We start from the raw sequence: 20,183 nt of genomic DNA on the forward strand, positions 1-20,183 counted from the left end.
TTTCTCTTGTTGGAACCCAGAATAAGGGTACATTGTGTTCATTAAGGGATAGATATGGTCAGCAATAATGCTCAAATAGGCGGTGATGTTTAGATGATGCTAACTTAGAACCAATGGCCCCAAAATACTGTATGCCAGGAGAATATTCTCCATAGCATTACATCACCACCACCAGCCTGAACCATTTGGGGTGAATTAACCAGGCTACACACAAGTTGTAATTGTTCTGTCATGTCAACTGGTATTGGCGATGTTTAATTCGGTCTGGAGATGTAGAAAAAGAAAGGCACTTCTATGTGCATTATGGGAATATCCGGGAAGACGGTGACAGTAGACACAGCTGATCAGTCACAAGAGGTAAATGTTCATTACGTCAGAACGTATTTGCCGAATGTGTTTCCATCTCCTGTTTGGTGCATTATTTTTTGGAAAGACCAAAACCACTTAAAACAAATGTAAGAACCTTTAGTGAAATTGAAGTTATTTAGAATTTTGACGTTTATGTCAACCTTTACAAATGAGATACTTGAAACTAGATATTTGCAAGGAAAAAACTATTTTTTCATTGTTGTTTTTTTCTAGCTAATTTCTTCCAAAACACTTTTGTATATTTCAAGTCTTTAAAGCTTAAGCCTGTGTTTATGGAGGGCTTTGGAGGCTTTTAAAGTAGTTGTGCTAACTACATTAATCGGTAAAAAAATATATCACATTATTCTTTTTTGTCCCTCGCCTCCTTCATGATACCATGGTGTAAATTTGTGCTGGTTTGTGTTCATTGTGTTAAGTATGCTAAGTCTTTGATGTATTGTATAAGGCTTTGACTTGCACTCTAAGTTAATGAAACTTAGTAGTTCTACAGAAAACGGGCTTAAGTAGGAGGCAAACGGTCTTTTGCTCAGTTCCTTCTGAAAATGTTTCTAGTGGCTCGCACTTGAGCTCAATTGTATATATAAATATATGAAGTTAGACTCACATATTCCACATTACAGTCAGAGCAAACCGGAACCTGTGGTCCCATTACACTGTCGTAAGCTGTATGCAACAAAGTTTCGTTCTTTATGCACTCTGTACATACAAAATGACAATAAAGTTGTCTAAGTCTAAGTCTAAGTGGTAGGAATGAACTTTGTAACACCTCTTCAAAATGTGCAGATGCAAAAAAGACTTAACGAATGCAGCCTTTAATTTATCTACCACTGTAATGATGGCCAGGTTTGGCCCATTTTGATGTTAGCAGTAGTAAGTAGGTATAGTGGTGCTGTATATGATGTATGGTGGTGGTAATTCTATAGTTTATTGTTGTTTTAACGACTGGGGAGGTTGCTGGTCTTATGTTATTACATACGAAACATGTCATACTAATATCTAAAATTTGGTAATATGTGTAGAATATGCATATGCAATGTATTTAATCAAACAACCTCATAATGGATAATAACAATATGTACGCGTAAAATAAGCAAGTGAAATGTATTTATTAAGTGTTTTTCACAGATAGAGAAATCATAAAGAAATATACAGAAAACCAATGGAACAACAATTAAAATCAAACACTAATAAAATTAAGATCAAATGACAATAAAATACCTCAATGAAATAAACATTAAATAAATGGCCTGTTTAAACAAGAAAGATTTTAACTGCCTTTTAAAAGCGTCCACATTGTCAACTAAACGTAGCTGCAGTGGTACACTTGGTGCCATGGACAGAGAGGCTCGATCCCCCTTTGTCTTTAATCTGGTGTGTGGAACAACTAACGGAGTCTGAGCTTCTGAACCAAGGGAACGAGCTGCGATATATTTTGTCAGAACATTACATAAATAATCTGGGGCTCGGTTGTTTAGTGCTCTATATATTAGTTAAATAATTTTAAATTGGATCCTGAACTCTTTTGGTAACCAATGTAAGGAATATAAAATGAGGGGGGATGTGATCTCACTTTCTGGAATGTCTCAAAAATCTGGCTGCAGCATTTTGTACGGTTTGGAGGCGTGACAGTAAAGATCTATCCAAACCAGTAAAGGGAGCATTACAATAATCTAAGCGCGATGACACAAATGCATGAATTAATTTCTCCAATTAGCCAGAGGAGACTGTGTGTCGGAGTTTAAAAATGTTCTTTCACTGAAAGAAACAGGAGCGAGGCAGAGGTTTCACATGTGAGTCAAGGTCCAGAGAAGAATTAAAAATTGCACCAGGACTTTGGATGCTGGACTTCGGACTTGGACAAAATGAAACAAGAGTCTGACTGATTTTAGATTGAAGTGAAGGAGGCGCTATAATTATTGTCTCTGTTTTTTTTTTTTTTTTTTTCGTTTTGTGTTTAAACAAAGTAATTGCATGTTGTTTGCCTGGGGAAATTGTTAAGCATGGAGCTTGGTTTGCCCTTCATCTCATTCTGAGCTGAACCTGAGGTAAGAGGAGCAGCAGTTCTCGTCTTTCTTGTTGTTAAGCTTGTTTATTGTTTCCATACTGCCTACTTGTGCAGTTTCAAAGACACACACACACAAAAAAATATTTGATGATCCAAATTCTGAATAATAATCATCACGTGTAAAGTGTTGACCTGCCGGAGCTGATCTCTCTGGCTCTCAAGCAGATGCTAATCTGATATGCAGGAGTAAGTTTGCCAAATAGAAGCTAAGCATGTGAATAATGAGAGTTATGCCATAAGCTATTTCAAACAAAAGTCTTTATAGAACAAAAATTCAAATGAAGGGATTGTGCCTGTAAGAGTGGCTAAAACTTTAGCAGCCAGATCCCAGAGGCTGGTTGGAATTATGCACAAAGCTCCCGTTATTAACATAGTGGAAACCCTTTTTTTTTTTTAGAGCTAAGTGTCTACTTTACAACTCATCCTGCTCTGATGATAGAAAGCTTTTTGTGTTGAGTTTTTAAAGTTTTGCAAAAAAAAAAAAAAAAAAGTCCGGACAATAATGGAGAAAAAATCATGAGATCATTAGAACTGAAGTAGTGATCAGACCCATCTTCCTTCCCCTACCCTCGTCCTTTTTCCACCCTCGATACCAGATCTATACAGGCTGCAATTAACCACAACAGATAAGCCATTAGGCACTCTAATTACTACTTGTTCCTCCCATAGATGTTCGGCATGTGTGGGCAAGAGATATGCGTGTAAGGTTTGTGGATGAGAGGGTTTGCAGAATTTGTGAACCGAACGTGTATTATTCCTCACATCCAAGCTTTTGTTTTTGCTTCATGTTTTAAAATTTCTGTACTGTTTATGTAGTGAGTATGCGGGTGTTACAGTGTGTGTGTGTGTGTGTGTGTGTGTGTGTGTGTGTGTGTGTGTGTGTGTGTTTGTGTGTGTGTGTTAAGGAGTGGGGCTGAGATAACCACAGTCAAACTGTTTGTCAGCACCATCCTAGACAATGGTTAATTATGCTTCTTCAGCGGCTGCAGAATCATAATCGCTGCAATCATTTGCCTTGGTATTCAGTAAAGCCTCATCTCAGAGTGGGTGTACATGTGTGCTTCACACATACAGGATAAAATGGGCACTCTGGTGTTTTAAAATGTGGAGCGAAGCATGTCAGTTATATATTTAGCGGGTATTGACGTTGACGTAAGAGAGATTTTTTTAATCTGATGCAATGAGCACAGTTATTGAAGGTATATAGCCACATTATAGACCAAAAACTGTTTGATCATGATAAAATAAGTTTATATACACCAATCCTCCATCCTGATAATGTTTTGAACGTCCTTTTTGTGGATAAAAATAGCCCCAGCACTGGGCACGACTTGCAGATATAAACAGACATGGCGCCATCTAGCGGAAGTATGGCAGAACTATCATAATGCCGGTTTGCTTAATTAATAAATCAGTATTAAATAATGGCGGACCGAGCCTGACCCTCTGCAATGCCTCGCAGTAAAGCGGCAGCTCGGCGTGATCGAAGACCAACCGTTATTAATTAAATAAACCAATCTACAAAAACTTTAAGAGCCTCATATCAGACCATTTATTCACGTCTGAGCCTCGGCAGGTTTAGCGTCCGCTTCACTGAACACCAACGTTCAGACTGGATTCCCAGAGACATTCCAGTCTTTTCCCTGTTGGAATCATATATTTTGTCACTGGAACTTCAAAACATTCTTCATTGTTTCACTGGGAGATGCTAATAGCCGTTCCTTGTTTTATCCCCATGCTCAGTACGTACTTCCTCTGTTATTAAAAATAAACACGAAAGGCTTTATTTACTAACAAATTGAGCAAAAACAAAGCATAAAACACCAAAATAATAACTAATACACCAGCAGGATGTGATAATCTTTCATAAAAACGTTGTATGCAACCAGAGTGAGCTACTGATGTTTTAATAAAAAAAAGTCAAATAATACACAAAATCAAAAATACCTAACCCTAACCCAAATATAATGAAACTGGAACTTTATTCCTCATGTAGAAAATGTAATCCTAACCCTTCTATGTATTTTTTTTTTTTTTTTTTTGAAAGTCTGCATACAAGAATGGCACCTTTTATTATTTATTTTACTTTTTTTTATTATAAAACATGTCAAAATGTCTTTAAATTTCAAAAAGTGATGCCTGGCAGACAGAAAATAGAAATAATGAAATTCATTACTTTTTATTGTGTTTTTAACATTTATAGCAACAAAATAATATTATGTTTACAAATCTTAATCTTTATTTCTAAAGCTTAATTTAACTTCAAATTATCTCTGCCACTACATGCTCACAATCTCATTTCAAATTATAAAACTACTTAATCGTTAATATCATCAAATAACTTGTTTTACTTTATTTCCCAAGCCCCGAAGCATGAATTTGATGTTCTTGTGGACTTTCCTGTATTTTGTGCTTGTGTATGACCATGACAAAAAATGTTCATGTGATTCTTGAATTTCTTAACGTTAAAAAAGTGTATTTCTATCTAAATGTCCAGCATAAAAAAAAAAAAAATCTGAACTTCTAAAGGAGCAGCCTTCTACACTCATAAAATCAGCAGTTTTCAGAGTTGGGAGTCGGGAACCCACCATCATAGCAAATAACTCAAAATCAAAGCATGTCTATAGAGAGTAGTATATTACATCTTACACTGCCTTTAACAGTCGTTGCCAAGTTTTTCTATCTTCCAGTCCACAACAGTGGGAGATAATTGACTATCATGAGGAAAAGCAAACAAAAATAAGAAATAAGCGAAGCAAGCAAAAAGATAAAGATAAGAACATCAATCATCATGGCATCTATCATCCTATTTTATTCAATTTATGACCAGTGTTTTTGGTCTCTTTTATTGATTTTATCATTGCAGATGCATGTAAGGTTCACTTTTTATGGTTGTATGCTTTAACACATCAAGACAAACAATAGTAATAATTTAGATTGTTTTTATACGTAAAGCCAGTACATATTAACTAATGGTTAGCTTTGTAGCATTTGTTAAAGAATAAGAGACATCTGTCTGTGTTTTTGTTTAATATATCTATATCAACTGTGTTAAAGGTGCCATAACATAACTGTAAAAACCATTTCATGTAGCTGACATTGCTACGTATGTAAATTCTCCAAAAAATTACGTTACCTTTTTGTAGGGGGTTCTTTTGTCAGGCCTAATGTCTCTCCTTAGTAAAAGGGTTGGTTATGGTAATGATATGTGGCCTTCCCAGCTGACTTCACTCTGATTGGCTACAACCATATTTGGAAAACCGGTCAAACGCGCCCCCACGCACATTCCCCACGCCTTCCCCGCGCCATCCACAGCTCTCTTCTCAGTGCAACACTCCGTCACAAAGCCATTATTATGGTTGGTGGAAGTGTTTGTGTTGCACTGTTGATGTCGGACAGGTGAGGCCAAGCTGACCCAAGGCTTTAACCTGGCGGCACGATTCAACAGAGAAAGCCAAATAGACCACGGCGGGGAGCTGGCTCCCACGGCCGTGACAGGAAAATCATCCAGCTGGCAGCGGTTCAGCTCGTCAGTCAACCAGAATTTTCAGTATAAACACTCCTACCTTACATTTGACAGTATTTAGACGTTAAATAGACTTACGGGTAATGGTCGCCACCTCCAGTGTTGGTACAGAGGTTTTTTTCAAAATCCATTTGTTCGAAAACTCCGACTTCAATCCCCCCCCCCACACACACACTTTCCAAGGGAACTGAGTAAATTTCACTCCATCTGTTTTTGAGCACTCATCAGGCATATCAGCTCCCGTTTTTAGTAATTGCTGTGAAGTTAGTTTGAGGTTGAATGCTGTTCGAGTCGATACAGGGAGGCTGATCGACTCTCAGCCGGTATATCAGCTGGGGTGACTGGGGGATGGGAAGGAGGAGAATATGAATTACATAGAAAGAGTAACTGTTTCCTGATCTGACCGTATTTTTTAGCTAAGAAACAAAGCCGACTGCCCCTGAGCGAGTCCTTAGGTAGTCACTTTTGACATTCACACGACCTCATCAGTGCACAGCAGACCGTGTTATACCCCCAAAACCTCAGAATAAAGAAATTTGTCATCATGGCCACTTTAAGTACCTACAAGGCCAGAAATGTTTTCCTTTTAACATATAATTCAAATAATTCAAACCGGAAAAGCCACAAATCGTCATGGATGACTATGCCAGTTTAAATATATAATTAAACAGGTTATCTAAATAAAAGATGCTTAAAATTTGTCATGTATTTAAACAATGGTTCAAAGACATTGGTGTTGGATAGACATTAATAGTAAACAGCTGTTTGACCAAAACAAGATGCTAAATTGTTTTACTACATGTTCTCTTTGACCCAGAATGAAAGAATTAATGACTGTACAATAAATCGTGATTACTTAATGAACTGTTCTCCTGAGAAAAAGGGAGTTCCACTTCTTCTGCCTTTGCCTAAGGTCCCAAAAGGTTCATTGCTCTGATACACATGGTCCCTGGGGTCCATTTTTGAGACGCGTACCGATTTATACAAGCTGTGAGTATCTCCTTGGACCCGAATGAGTTTATGACGCCTTTACAGTTTATTTCAAAACAATTTGCAGAAAATATCTAGAAGTGATGTGCTGTAGCTGTCCGTTACAATGTTGTTTTTCTTCACCAGCTGAACAAACCAATAAACAAGGATGATATTGTATTTTTTTCTATGATTGTATGCTCTGAATCAATTTGCAAAGTGATTTCTGCACTATTGCTGCTCATTTCATCTGCAGATGTCTGTTTTGATTATGTTCCAAACATTCAGGTATCTTGCTACTCTCTGAAAAACATAATTTTACTGAGTTTTTCTCCGCATTTAAGTTGATTGCAAATTGCGAATTGATTATCTATTACAAGTTAGGCAGTAAAATTTCATAAATAGGAAACATTTTGCATGCATGGTTATGTGATTTACCTACTTATTCTACTTATTTAGACGGGTAATTTCACTGAAAGTGGTGGTCTCATTTAGAAGACTGACCTGTAACGCAGATTCAAGACATCAGTTGCATAAAACACAACAATCACAAAACATTATATTGGCATTTTAAAGTAGAACAGAGTTAAAAACTGAACTTCAAAACAGGAACTTGAAATTATGATTTTTTTTTTTTTAAATGTCTCAGATGGATCAAACGGGACAATTTTAGTTATTGCTGCAGTTTATTCCAGGAAGGTTGAGCAGGAAGGAGAGGGCCTTTTTTCTAATTTATGGGCCAACGGAAAGGAACATTAAAGGAAATTAAATGTGTCACGTTTTTCAAACTGTTGGGATTTTTTATTTAATATATTAAGATTTGTTTTTTACTATTTATTCTATTATTTGGTCTCACAGGTGCAAACAATACGTGAATTTATCTATTTAATGAGTTGGAGATCTGTTGCTGTTGCGTCATTTATTTGCTTCATAGAAGAGCCGAGACAGTAAAAATCACTACTTTGCTTCAAATTGCATATTGACCACCTCATCATGTCACACGTTGCATTTTTAGTCAGACGTTTTCCAAACTGCCTTGGAAGCAGTTTGGTTTCGTTCTACTCAAAAACACTGTGAGAAACTCTGTTATCGCCTTAGAAAGAAGGTGCTGGGTTTCAGTCGTCTGCCGGTCAGCTGCTGATTTTCTGTCTTGACTTGAAGTGTTCTTTGAAAGTCAGCCATTGCACAGTCGCCTCTTTCAACAGCCAGTCAGGTCTGTCATGGATCCAGCGATTCCAAAAGACTCTTTCAACTCAAAAACATTCAGAGCAGGACTAACAAACATAGGAAGAAACATCTGAAAGTTTGCTTCAGTAAGATTCCACTACTTCCCCTTAAAAGTGATTGTATAAGCTGATGGTTTAAAGTGAAACTGGATATTTTTATATATATTTATTTATCTTCTTGCAAGTCTCTTCAAACATTGTTCAAAGCAGCTTTTTGACAGGTCGCCCCCAATCAGAAGACAGTTTCTCTTACTGATTAATCATTGGAGAAACTGAACATTTGGCCAACAAATGTGAATGTAAATGAAAATCAAATATTAAATGGGAAAAAAAAAAAATCCAGTAGGGTTATATGTGAAAGATCTGTTCTGTTTTAAAATGATTCACTTCATATTTAACAACCCTTTGTTTCTACTATCCTATCCCTACAATCTGTTCAGATGCTTCACTGATATATGGTACCTTTTTGTGCCCCGTGTCCAAAACTCCCAAATATTTAGAATACGGCCCCTACTGCTGATCATCTCTAACACCTGTCCAACATTGTGTTGAATCCTGTTTTAAACAGCTGAGTGAAATACAATTATCTCAATAAGGTGTTCTGGAGCACAGAGGGCTCTAATCCATGCAAGTGCGTAGACCCTGAGGACCAGCGGTGAGAACCATTGATGGAGATTATTATCAAAGAGTGGTATGACATTATCCTCAGAGCGATGCGTCTTAAAATAAACTCAGATTTCCCAGACATCCTTGGCATAGCTTAAATTCCAGGGCTTGACCCGATCCCTTGGATGTCCTGCTTGAGAAATCACTGATATCAACGATTCTCGATCATTTTGGTTTTACAGTTAGGTATATCTCTTTCTATGCAGCGCTTCATTAGGCAAGGCAAGGCACATTTATTTGTATAGCACTTTTCAGTACAGAGACAATGTAAAGTGCTTTGTATGATTAAAATATAGGAAAGTAAAACAGAATAAGAGCAAGTAGGAATGAAATGTAGAAACAAAATAGACATGGAAACCAAAAGCAAAATAAGCTTTCGGTTTGTTTTAAGTAATGCATGGGTGTCTGTGTATGACATTGCAAGTATCTATTTTGTCCCTTATGTTTTGCAAAAAAAAAAAAAAAATTGTTGGGTGTGTCTCACCTTCTTCGTAGGAAAAAGGTTAGTCCTCGGTGTTCTCCCATTGTAAGATCCCTCAGCAAATTATTAACAAACATCTGCGTGTTTTTCTGTGACAGCAACAGGAAAACTAAATAGCACACGCTTTGTGTTCGACAAAACTGATGTGACATCATTACTGTCAGAATAAGATTATACATAAGAATTGCCTTCTGTGTTTTGTCTGTGAAATTGTTTTTGTGTTTGAACGTATTGTTGTTGACTACCTCCAGCTCTCTGCTGGTGCGCTCCATTGTCTGCTTAATAGGTTTTTGTTAACCTTGAGCTAGAATATAAAATAAGTTCATAAATATGCATGCCTGGATGTGTGAGGGAGTGAAAGACACGAGAAAACCCCTTTCTTTGGTGATTGCACTCCGCACCTTGAGGCAAACAGAAGAGATTACGACATCTCTTTGGGAAAATTTGCTTGTGAGACTGCAGGTTGGTGCTGCGTTTGTGCATCGGTCAGATGATGGTCAGATTATCGGAAGATTGTAGGAATGTATTGCCAGTGGTCACAGATTATTACGTCTTTCTTCTGTTGGTTTTCGGCCAGTTTCTGCCTAAAGTGACAACATATTCTGAGGTGTTCTCACTCGTCTATTTCCAGGATTTCAAGTTAGCAATTCATTTTCTCAATGTCTGGCTTTCCTTACCGGACCTTTAGCTCCAGCTACCCATCTCAGATGAACGACAGACACGTGTAGAGGTGGATGGAATTGTGCAACACAATTTTTTTTTTAAGCTTTATATTCTTCCCAACAACTTGGTGAAATAATATCTCGGAAACTTTTAAGATACTTTGTCTTAGAGATATAAATTGGTTACTTTATGTATGTACTTTTTTTTAAATTAAGGAATCAATTAACATTTAAATCTCATCCCATGGAGTATTTTGGCACAATGGTGCTTCAATATTTTAAAAACGAGACGTTAAGCTACATAGTTTTGCATCACAAGTCTAATACTGTTGGAAGATTATGTGTCAGCAGTGAAGAAGTTGGAAGGCAGCAATCAAATCCCTTTCAGAGTCAGGTGCTGCCGGTAAAGCCTCGTTCCTAGAAGCCATTCTGTCCTTGATTATTCTGAGGTCAGTGTATACTTCATGCGCGTGTGAAAAAGGATTTGGGGACCCTTACATGACACAACACAGGGGTCGGTATTAGCATTCACGTCAGACACGGACTGAGACAAATTCATCCGTCCAAATCTACTCAATCCCTGCAGGTGGTTTGGTAGAAATAAGCGTGCAGATGTTTTTATCCTGATGGACCTAGAGATGAGTTTTCAGTGTAAAGGTCAGGTAGCACACAAACCCAAGCATTGACAGTCTTTCATGTTAATACTCACTTTTCCTGGTTGGTAAAAGTACAGCACATTGATGACTTCAGTCAATAACTGATCACAGACAGACAAAGGGGGGAACACACAGGTTTTATTTGTCTTTGTCGTGTATGATCTGTTTAATAAAGCTTGGGAAACACACCTAAAGCTAAAGCATGTAACACTTTTCTAGTTCCTTTGAGACATATTTGCTTGCATCACATTCATTGAGAGAAAAGAGTTTTGTTTAGAGAGGGTCAGAATTGTAGAGCTCATGGTGCGGCAGTTTAGGTTTCTGTGATTCCTGCCCTGATCTGGGAACGTTTTTATCCGTTTACATACTCTGGTGATGTGTTAATTCAGCCTCTGTGCAGGTGCTCTTTATAAAGCGAGTGAAAATGATATGCATATAACTAGTTCTCACCTGTATGACACCAACAGCATTAATTTGAGCAATTTTCAGGAGGGATTTTAATGGTATGTCAATGGGATTCCCTTTTAAAAATTATCCTTTTTAAGCCTTTTTAAGTCACTTAGCTGCAACCGTTTGCTGCGGGATTCGTTATTCGCTTATTTTAAATCAAAATAAGCTGTAATCAAATGGGCTGTGTTTTATTTTTTGTTTGTTTTTTGTTGATTTTGTGGTTTTAGCTAAATGCATTTTATTTTACTGTAATTGTTTTTGACCCTTTGCCTAGGAAGCTCAGTGACCTCAAACTAGCCAGTTTGTTCACTTTATGTCTTCATGAGGGAATGATTTATTTATTGTTTGTTGTAGATTACAATTCATATAGAACATGACATGTCAGGTAGGAAATTTTAACCTTTGTTAATAATGTTGTCAAACTTATTAGTCGCCTTTGTGAATTTAAAAATGTATCTGTCTATAATATAATAATTTTCTCTCATCAGGGAGTGACCATATTTTAGAAGTGAATGATCAGAACATAATGAAAAATATATTAGCTTTCAGAATTACTAAACTGACACTTTAATATAAGTTGAATGATTTATTAAAACTAGCTGATTATAGTTACCAATTTACCTATTTGTTTTTACATTGCATTTTTAATGATTAATTATGTTGAGAAACAAAAATAGACAAATATAATTACTTTAAATGGAAATTCTGAGAATACTGACAATGAACATTGGGGTTGCTTCTTAAATGACTAACGCTATCAAAAGTAAAGTGTGTCTCTTAATAAATATAAGTTTTGCACATTTAAATTTCCAAATCCCTGACTTAATTTCAAACATAAAGTTTGGAGAAGAAAACAAAATGAAGAATTCAAAAGGTGTAACCCGTAGGTCTACCTGTGTCTAGCGAGCACGGTCCTGATCATATAAAGATCAGAGCGCAAACATATTTGGGTCAGATGATTGCTTATTTTCTTAAAACCAACCTGGGTTTTTGCTCCGTCAACGCTCAGCCTTCCCTCCCTCAGATAGTAGCATTGTGGCTAAGCTCTTTGCCTTGGAGGGCGACTTTGAGGCCGTTGGTTCTGGTGGTACAGTCGGACCATCTTGGTGGTTCCTCTCCCTGGATTCAGAACCCAGTTGGTATCAATCAAGAAATTAATTTTGCTCAATAAATTGGCTTCTGTCTTCATGGAAAGTGCACAATGGTAACACAAACGGAAGTTTGCTGAAACTTTAAAGACTAACGTATCAAAAGTACAGTAAAACTAAATAAAACCATTAATTATAATGTTTTTATTTATGTTTGTTTATATTAATTGTATTAATTAATCCATTTATGCGTGTGATTTCTGGAATAACTTGTTGTTTTTATTGAACTCAAACCTTAACTTTATGTAAAATAAACACATTTTTCATGCTTTGTTATAGATATTATAATTTTTATATCTAAATGAATGCAAGGGTGAATAATCAGGAAGAGTAACAGAGAATAAAATAAAGTTTTAGATGCAGCAGACTTTTTTTTTTAGAACAGGCTTGTTGGCACCCCATGGGGTCCTCGGGGAATCTTTGGTGCCAGCGGGGCCCATGTTGGTAATACCCTTGTCTAAGAACTGCTACTGTGTTATTTTATTACATTCTCACCAAAAGCAAATTAGTGTTAAGTCAATATTATTTAGCCGTTAAATATTATTACATAAATTGGTGTATATTTTATAAAGTCACTGAAGGACAGTATTATAACAGAGTAATGACGCTAAACTTTTGAAAAATCAAGTACAACATTGCTTAATTTTCTTATGGAATGCGTCATTTATTCTGTCGCACAGGCACAAGTCATTACTGTCTCTGCTTGAAAAGAAGCTCGAGCTACAGGCACAATGCCTGCTGGAGGAGGGAAATCTAGCCTGACGCCTCATCTGTAACTCAACCTGTTCAGCTACCTGACAGTGCCAGCAGCCATTAGCCTAATCACATTCAAATTATTCATCGGGAGACATTAATTTGTCAGGCTGAGTTGGAGGAAATGTGGGGAGAGGCAGACCAAAGGAGTTTCAGATTCATTGTGAGAGAGATAAAAGATAAGTGTTGCTGAAAGACCATGTGCAAAGTCTCGTAGACCCTAATGTGATAAATAATACCTCGGCCATTGAAACAGACGGGAGATGTTTGCCGTTTAAAAGAAAGAGAGCTGAGATCTGATGGGTGTAAAGTCAGGCTAAAGCAGAAACAGTCCGCTCGGCATTAACACCCAGAACACATAAATTATGCTTGATATCTGTTTAAGTTTAAACTAAATGTGCCTTTGGGAATCCTCCCTTCCCACAGCCTGAAAGCAATCAGCCACATCATTTAGGAATATGCAAAAAAAATAAGCTAGTTTTTGGAAAACTGTCAGTGCAGAAAAAAATATTTTTAGATCTTTTTAAAAGCAAGAGAATTGTTAATCATAGAAATTATTGGAAACAATAACATGATTTTGAAGAAACAATCAGCTCCTTGGAAGCATAATCTTTGACATTGTGATGTTGGTCATTGTCCTTAGAGTCAGTCTTAAGCTTAAATATATTTATTTCTCCTATTAGAAACCCGTACCATCCCAGCTACCAGGTCAAAAATGCTGCCAGCCAACAGCTCTTAATATTTACATTACAAACATACTTTATTTTCAAATGAATGTTAAAGTTACAAATCTGAAGAGTCCTTTTGCTTGCTCCCTTATTGAGGAGTCACCACAGCAAGTGATTACCGCTGCACAGACACTTTGAAGAGCTTTTACACCAGACGCCCTTCCAGACACAACTGGCATTCGATGCCGACTGAGCCGGCTACACCTGCTCATAAAGCCCGATACATCCTGGGCAGATGGAAATAAGATGGAAATTTCAAAGGACCTGACTCCAAGGCTCCTTCATGAAATTGTGAAATATGGAATTTTATTCAAACCCTTGAACAGCGCGTATTCATGGCCAGTCGGCTCCAACCTAATGGTCCCAGCTGGCTTTCCAAACCCCAGATAACTATTTTGTTTATTTTTCAGGCTGTGCTTTAGAAACCCTGCCATTAATTTACATTGTGAAGATCAACTCAGAGCAACACTATTACCGTCTCCACAGCTCTGCTCAAAAAAGTTTGTGGTCACTGTTTGCAAACATGGCGCACGTGTCAATGGTGGCAATTTGACTTGATCCATTTTGCAAGTGATGCTAACAGATAAAGTGTTCTGTGGTGTTTGCATGCCAAGAAGGACATTTAGATGTCTCCAAGGTACTTTTTGTTGATTTCCAACTATATTAGGACAGCAAAATTTTGGTTTAACCATAATTATCTGCTGAAGGCCCAATATAGCAAATACTTAAAATAAATCACGTAAATGATACTAAAATGTTTAAGCACTACTAGAGTGTACAAATATTCCTTAAAACAGACATTGTCAAACCTGCGATCTACTTCAGAGAGATTACTGAGGGATACTGAATTCCCACCATCACAAACTATCAATCAAAATGTCTTCATATGTCAATCTAAAAAAAGTTAAAAATCAAAACAACTGGACTTTTTTCCGTATTTAACATATGTGGATTTACATCACCAGCTTCTTGTGGTCAAAACTACGATTATGGAATGCCCTCCCAGAGACCCTGAGGGCCCCACAAACTGTGGAGGTGTTCAAAAAGCACCTGAAGACATTCTTATTTCAAACGGCCTTTTATTAATTTCTGGTTTCAATTTTTCTTTTATGGTGTTTTATTGTGTTTTTGTTTTTATTATACTTTGTGAACTGTTTTTAAACCCCCTATTGTAGCACTTTCAGATTTTATTTGAAATGTAAAGTGCATTATAAATAAAATGTATTATCATTATTACTAAAACGGCTGGTTTTCTTGTTTGAGAAACTGAAAGGATATTTTTTTTAGCAAAACAATTTTAATTGTTGATGTTCTAAATTGTGTCATGCCTGATGGAAAAGGAACTTTGGTTTACATCCGTCATAATGGTTGTAGAGGCAAACACACATGCTTTAAAAAAATACTGATGATCACTAGTTTAGGGTCAGAAAAGAGGAAAAGGACACTTCCAATATAGCAAATACTTAAAATAAATCGCTTAAATGTTACTAAAATGCTTAAGGACCAGAGTGTATAAATATTCCTTACAACAGACATCTACAGACAACCTGCGATCTACTTTGGAGAGATTAGGGATACTGAATTCCCACCATCACGGTCTATCGATCAAAATGTCTTCATATGTCATTCTAAAAAAAGTTAAAAAACAAAACAAATGGACTTTTTTCCGTCCTTCCCATCCAGAAAGCTTTCTCAATTCAAATGTCTGGAGTAGTGTGGAGTTGCAAGCTTTATATTATTGCCCAAAAAGGCCTCATTATGGCTTAGATAATGCAAATGATGCAAATTAACCTGAAACTGGTCCACCCCTTAGCAATGGGGAGTTGTTAGGGTCGTCATTGGCCTAGTTTACAGGGCAGATGTTGTGATCACCTGCATGGAGGTGAGGATTGAGGTGAAAATTGGCAGGAATCAAACCTATTGCTGTGTTGTAAGTTTTTGAAAGTTGAAACCTGAGTCCTCCTCCTCTGTTTAAAGTCGTTGTTTCTCTCTTAACGTAAATGGCTTCCTTCACCTCCCTTTCGGACCAACCGTCTTCTCTGTCCAAAATGTGAACATTTTGCTCCGAAAAAGAGTGTCCTTTGTTCTTAAGGTGCAGGTGGACAGCAGAGTCGTGTCCTGAGGAGGTAGCTCTCCTGTGTTGAGCCACGCGTCTTTGCGTCTTCATATGTGTTTAACAGATAGACAAGCATTTTTTACTTAGAAAACTAAAGAGAGTTAAGAAACTCTTCACTGAGGCCAGTTGAGTTTGAGGACAGTTATGAACAGTTTTTTGTCTCTCAGTTATCAAGAACTTGAAAAGATGTTGGAGATCCCTTTCAGAGTCCATTAGTGTCTTGGTGCTATAACCAGATTTAAAATGCAGTTTTATGTGCTAAATAGTATTTAAAAATGCGTGCTTATTTTTACAGGTTTGTAAAATCTGTTTATGTGTGAGCTGTGTTGTACGTGTCCCTGATTATTATGCAGTTTAAAGTTTAATTGATGAGAAATGGCTCATGAATTTTAAAGTTAACTCAAAGGCTGTGATGGAGCAGAGGTTGTAAAGTAGGACACTTCCCATCCCTCCAGAGCCACATCAGTTCCTGCCACCGCTGTCAAACTGAGCTGAAGAGTGTGGGATGGCAAACATTTCATAATCCTTCAAATATCACAGATTTATCACAATGGGCATTGATCCCAACAATCTGCTTGACAACGAATCCCTTTAAAGATGTAATTAGACGCTCATTTGGAGAAACTGCTAAATGGTAATAGTAATAATATGCCACCATCTCTAACCACATATATACAAGTTATATCAAGTTATTGTTAGACATCTTCAGACAATTAAATCAATTATGAAGCAAAATGAATTCATAACCAGAGCTGCTTTCATCTTTGTACATATGTAACCTCATTCCTTACTCTTTCCGTTCGTGTTACTTTCTGTTGCTTTCAGGTCCATTTGCCGGTGCTGAACTGAGTAAAAGGGCTTTTGCTTATTCTGCAGCTTTTGCATGAAATATGGTGCAGAATGACTGGAAACGCAGACACATAATGTCATTGAGAGCTTTTCAGTTGATACTGAGGAAATCTGAGCTTAATTCTGTTATATGTACATGTTTTTTTCTTAGCTTCATCTTTTAAATGTAGTTCATATCCTTACGATTCAAATGATTTGTGTGTGTGTGCCGATGTAATTTGATTGTACTTCTGCTGTCTATCCTGGACAGAACTGCCTTGATAATCTTTTTTCTTTTTTTTTTACCTCAGTGGGAACCTCCATGTAAAAAAAAAAAAAAGCTTGGATAGAAAAGAAAGATACGGTGATGATTTTTACAGTGGTGGACTTTACCGAGCTTCCAGCAGGTGGCCTTTCTGCAGCAGAGCTGGCTGCATTTTTCTTTTACGTTCCTCATAAGTGATGCCCTCCTGTTGGAGTCATTGAGAGGAACCTCCAGCAGGTACTGGAACAGCATGCAACCCTTTAATAGAGCAGTTAAGATGAGGAATAATCCCTCAGTCTGGGGCCTGGAAAAGCGCTGCTCCCTACTGACTGAAAAGCGATTTTTTTTTTTTTTTTTTTGCTGAGAATCTCAGAATGAGCCCCACATCGAGGAGCTCAAGCATCTCAATGGTTATTCACAAAACAGGGTGATTTATTAACAGCAGAAAATAATGTTGCTTTTATTAATTATTCTACATTTGAACCCTTGCCTATGTGTAGTGACGGATCAAAAGAAATATTGTGAATGCTGTAAATGTAAAGAAAATCTATTGTGCAGAGAGCTTGAACTAACCTTTGGTAAAAGTTTAAGGCGGCGTAATCCTAGGCAGAAGATACATGTACAGTCCTTTCCTCTCATCATTCTGAATAGGTTCCTGGATGTTTTATTGTATTTATGCCACAGCTACCTGGACTGATCAATGATAGGATACATTTTAACACTAACCTAAAAGCATTTTAACTTCTAAATATGTATTAGCTGTTAAATTTAACTACAAATTTTAGTCACAATGTGGCACCTTCTCTCCTCTGAACTGTCCTCATCCAAAAGATACAAATACAATACGTTATTGAATGTTTTAATAACTTACCAGGGACTTAATAAGTGTTGCATATTTCTGTCTGACTTTTCTGTCCATACTTATATTGTAAATCAACTTACTTTTCTGTGTTTTTTTGCATACTTAGAAGATGTCAGATTCAACTTTGTCTGCTTAAGGAAGTGTCCGTATCCCACAGCAATTGTTTCAGCATTTTATGTTGTAAAAGATCAGAGGACGATCCTAAACTCCAAAATATTTTGCAGCTCATCAGTGGCAGACAATTGTTTTTTTTGTTTTTTTTAAATCTACTGGGACATTAATCTTTGTTAATTTGTCATGTATATTAAGGTAATATAGCTGAAAAACATGAAATTCAATGCATGGTAAGACATCAGTCGAGCTCATTAAATAAGAAGGTTAGGACTTTTCACAAGTGTGCACAATTTCATGGATTCACCGTCTTCAAAAAAGTTTTCATAAAATCTCTCCTGAATGAATAATTTTAAAAAATTAGAACACATATGGTCTCCAAACGGAGAGGGTGATTGCATCTTCTGAGAAACAGAAATGTCTAACAAGAGAGAAGCACGAGGGATTGCTGTAAAGTTAACGACAGTGCAAGTGACTGTCCGCTGTGGCTGCGTCTTTTTTCTGGAGTGAACGCTGCTTGTCAAGACTCGATGCAATCTGCTGGATTTCCTTAGAAAGAAAACTATTTAGCCAACCTGTCTATATGATTTGAGTAAAATTACTTTGTAAATGGCCTAGAGATGACATGTGTTGTGAACCGTTGCTGTATTATTAGAACTGAGTTGAATCGAGAATGAGAATATGAGCAACGTGCTAATCACAGCTATAAAATCTCCTCTAAGCTGCTATATAAATCCGTTTTGATGTAACCCATTTGAAACAGTCAACCAAAACACAGCATAAAGCCCAAGTACCCAGATCTCTGCAGTGATGATGAATTCCTGGCAGATTCCTGAGTGCGTTGTAGCCGTATTTTTCTTTTCTTTGAAAGTTGCTCAAACTGTACATCCGAGTGGATATTATTAGTCTGAACCTGGCATTTTAAAACTAGTAGATTTAATTTACTGCTCACCCCTCATTCTCAGCGTTTTAGCTGTGCACGCATGAACGCCTCTTTTCATCATGAGAGAAATAGGAGAGCCGATTCAGAACATGAAGCCAGAAACAAAACAAGTGTTGCAGAGTCATATTATGGAGATTAACACGACGCTGTCTCTGTTCCTACCAGACGAGGGGCCATATGGAAAAACCAAGGATATCTCTGGACCAGAACACACCATGACTTTGAGAAGACACAGTATACCAGGTACATGGCACCTCTGTCACTGCAAAATGCTCCAATATCATACATAATCTGTGGCTGCATAAAAGCTCTATATGAACTAATATAAACATTGAACTGATGTAAATATAATAAAGCTGATTACTGATAAATCATAAGTTGCTGCTTGAGGAGCTGAAGTGGCGGCCCAACACATTTTTTTTATATCATTAGGTAATAGTAAATTGAGAGTAAATCCTTAATTAGCTCCATGCTCATGTCATCAAGAGGTGTTCATTAAGCATTTGTTAAACGCTGGATTCCAAATTAGAGTTGATGAACAGGTTATTGGTAGGTTATAGAGAACTAAGAGTCAGTCTGGGATCCGCTTCACATTTGCTACATGAGTAGGTGACCAATGACTAATGCTGAATTAGGAGCGAGTTTCTCTTTAGCTACCCATTAGTATATAACAACACTACTTCAGTGTCCCTGATTAGGAACAGTTGCCAGATCGTTTAACTTTACAGCTACGTTTGCAGTGTTGTAGAAGGTTCAGCAGGGGACTGGGGCTGCAGTCCAGATCTGACGTTTAATTAAAATGCACCTGATGGCAAATTTAATGAGGCCATGAGGAAATGAAAGATGAGAGAATCAGCAATAGATGACCATCACTTGTTTAGGAGCTGAACTGTTGACAATATTACACAAAACTGATTATTTTTCAGGCTGCATGGTATTAGGAAAACAAGCAAAAATGCAGCATAACTGTGAAGCAGCATTTGCGATTAACAGACTTTTATTCCGTTTATACCATCTCGATACCAAATCTTGCAATTCAGTCGGTAAAATCTACATCAAGTGTCTTTATGATGAGCAGCAAGACTCCATCTAACAGGCCAAATATTTGACAGACATGCACGCCCTCCCACATTGTGGGAGTATGGTATGGTGAGATTATAGATCCTATCATCATCATTCTATTAATGCAATCCTTTGACATTATTACTGCATTTTTCGGACCATAAGGCGCAACAGATTATAAGGTGCACTAAATATTCTTCCCAAGTGTGTAATATCACTCCGCCCCTCCACGTCCACAGCTCTCTATCCGTTTCTGTCGGAAGGACAGAGTAATTGGACTACGCTGCCCTGTTTCTA

General features: G+C 37.2%; 1 protein-coding gene across 8 annotated transcripts in view; it reads left to right on the forward strand.

Annotated features, from left to right (window-relative positions):
* The window catches only part of grip2b (glutamate receptor interacting protein 2b), a 301,598-nt gene that overhangs the window by 225,821 nt on the left and 55,594 nt on the right, over positions 1-20,183 (forward strand). For all 8 annotated transcript variants that reach the window (XM_036151436.1, XM_021320048.2, XM_021320052.2 and 5 more), the window contains exon 2: positions 18,990-19,067. In XM_036151436.1, the coding sequence (XP_036007329.1) occupies positions 18,990-19,067 (78 nt within the window). The remainder of the gene's footprint in view (positions 1-18,989; positions 19,068-20,183) is intronic.

The sequence above is a fragment of the Fundulus heteroclitus genome, chromosome 20, assembly GCF_011125445.2.
Source record: "Fundulus heteroclitus isolate FHET01 chromosome 20, MU-UCD_Fhet_4.1, whole genome shotgun sequence".
NCBI classification, from domain to species: domain Eukaryota; kingdom Metazoa; phylum Chordata; class Actinopteri; order Cyprinodontiformes; family Fundulidae; genus Fundulus; species Fundulus heteroclitus.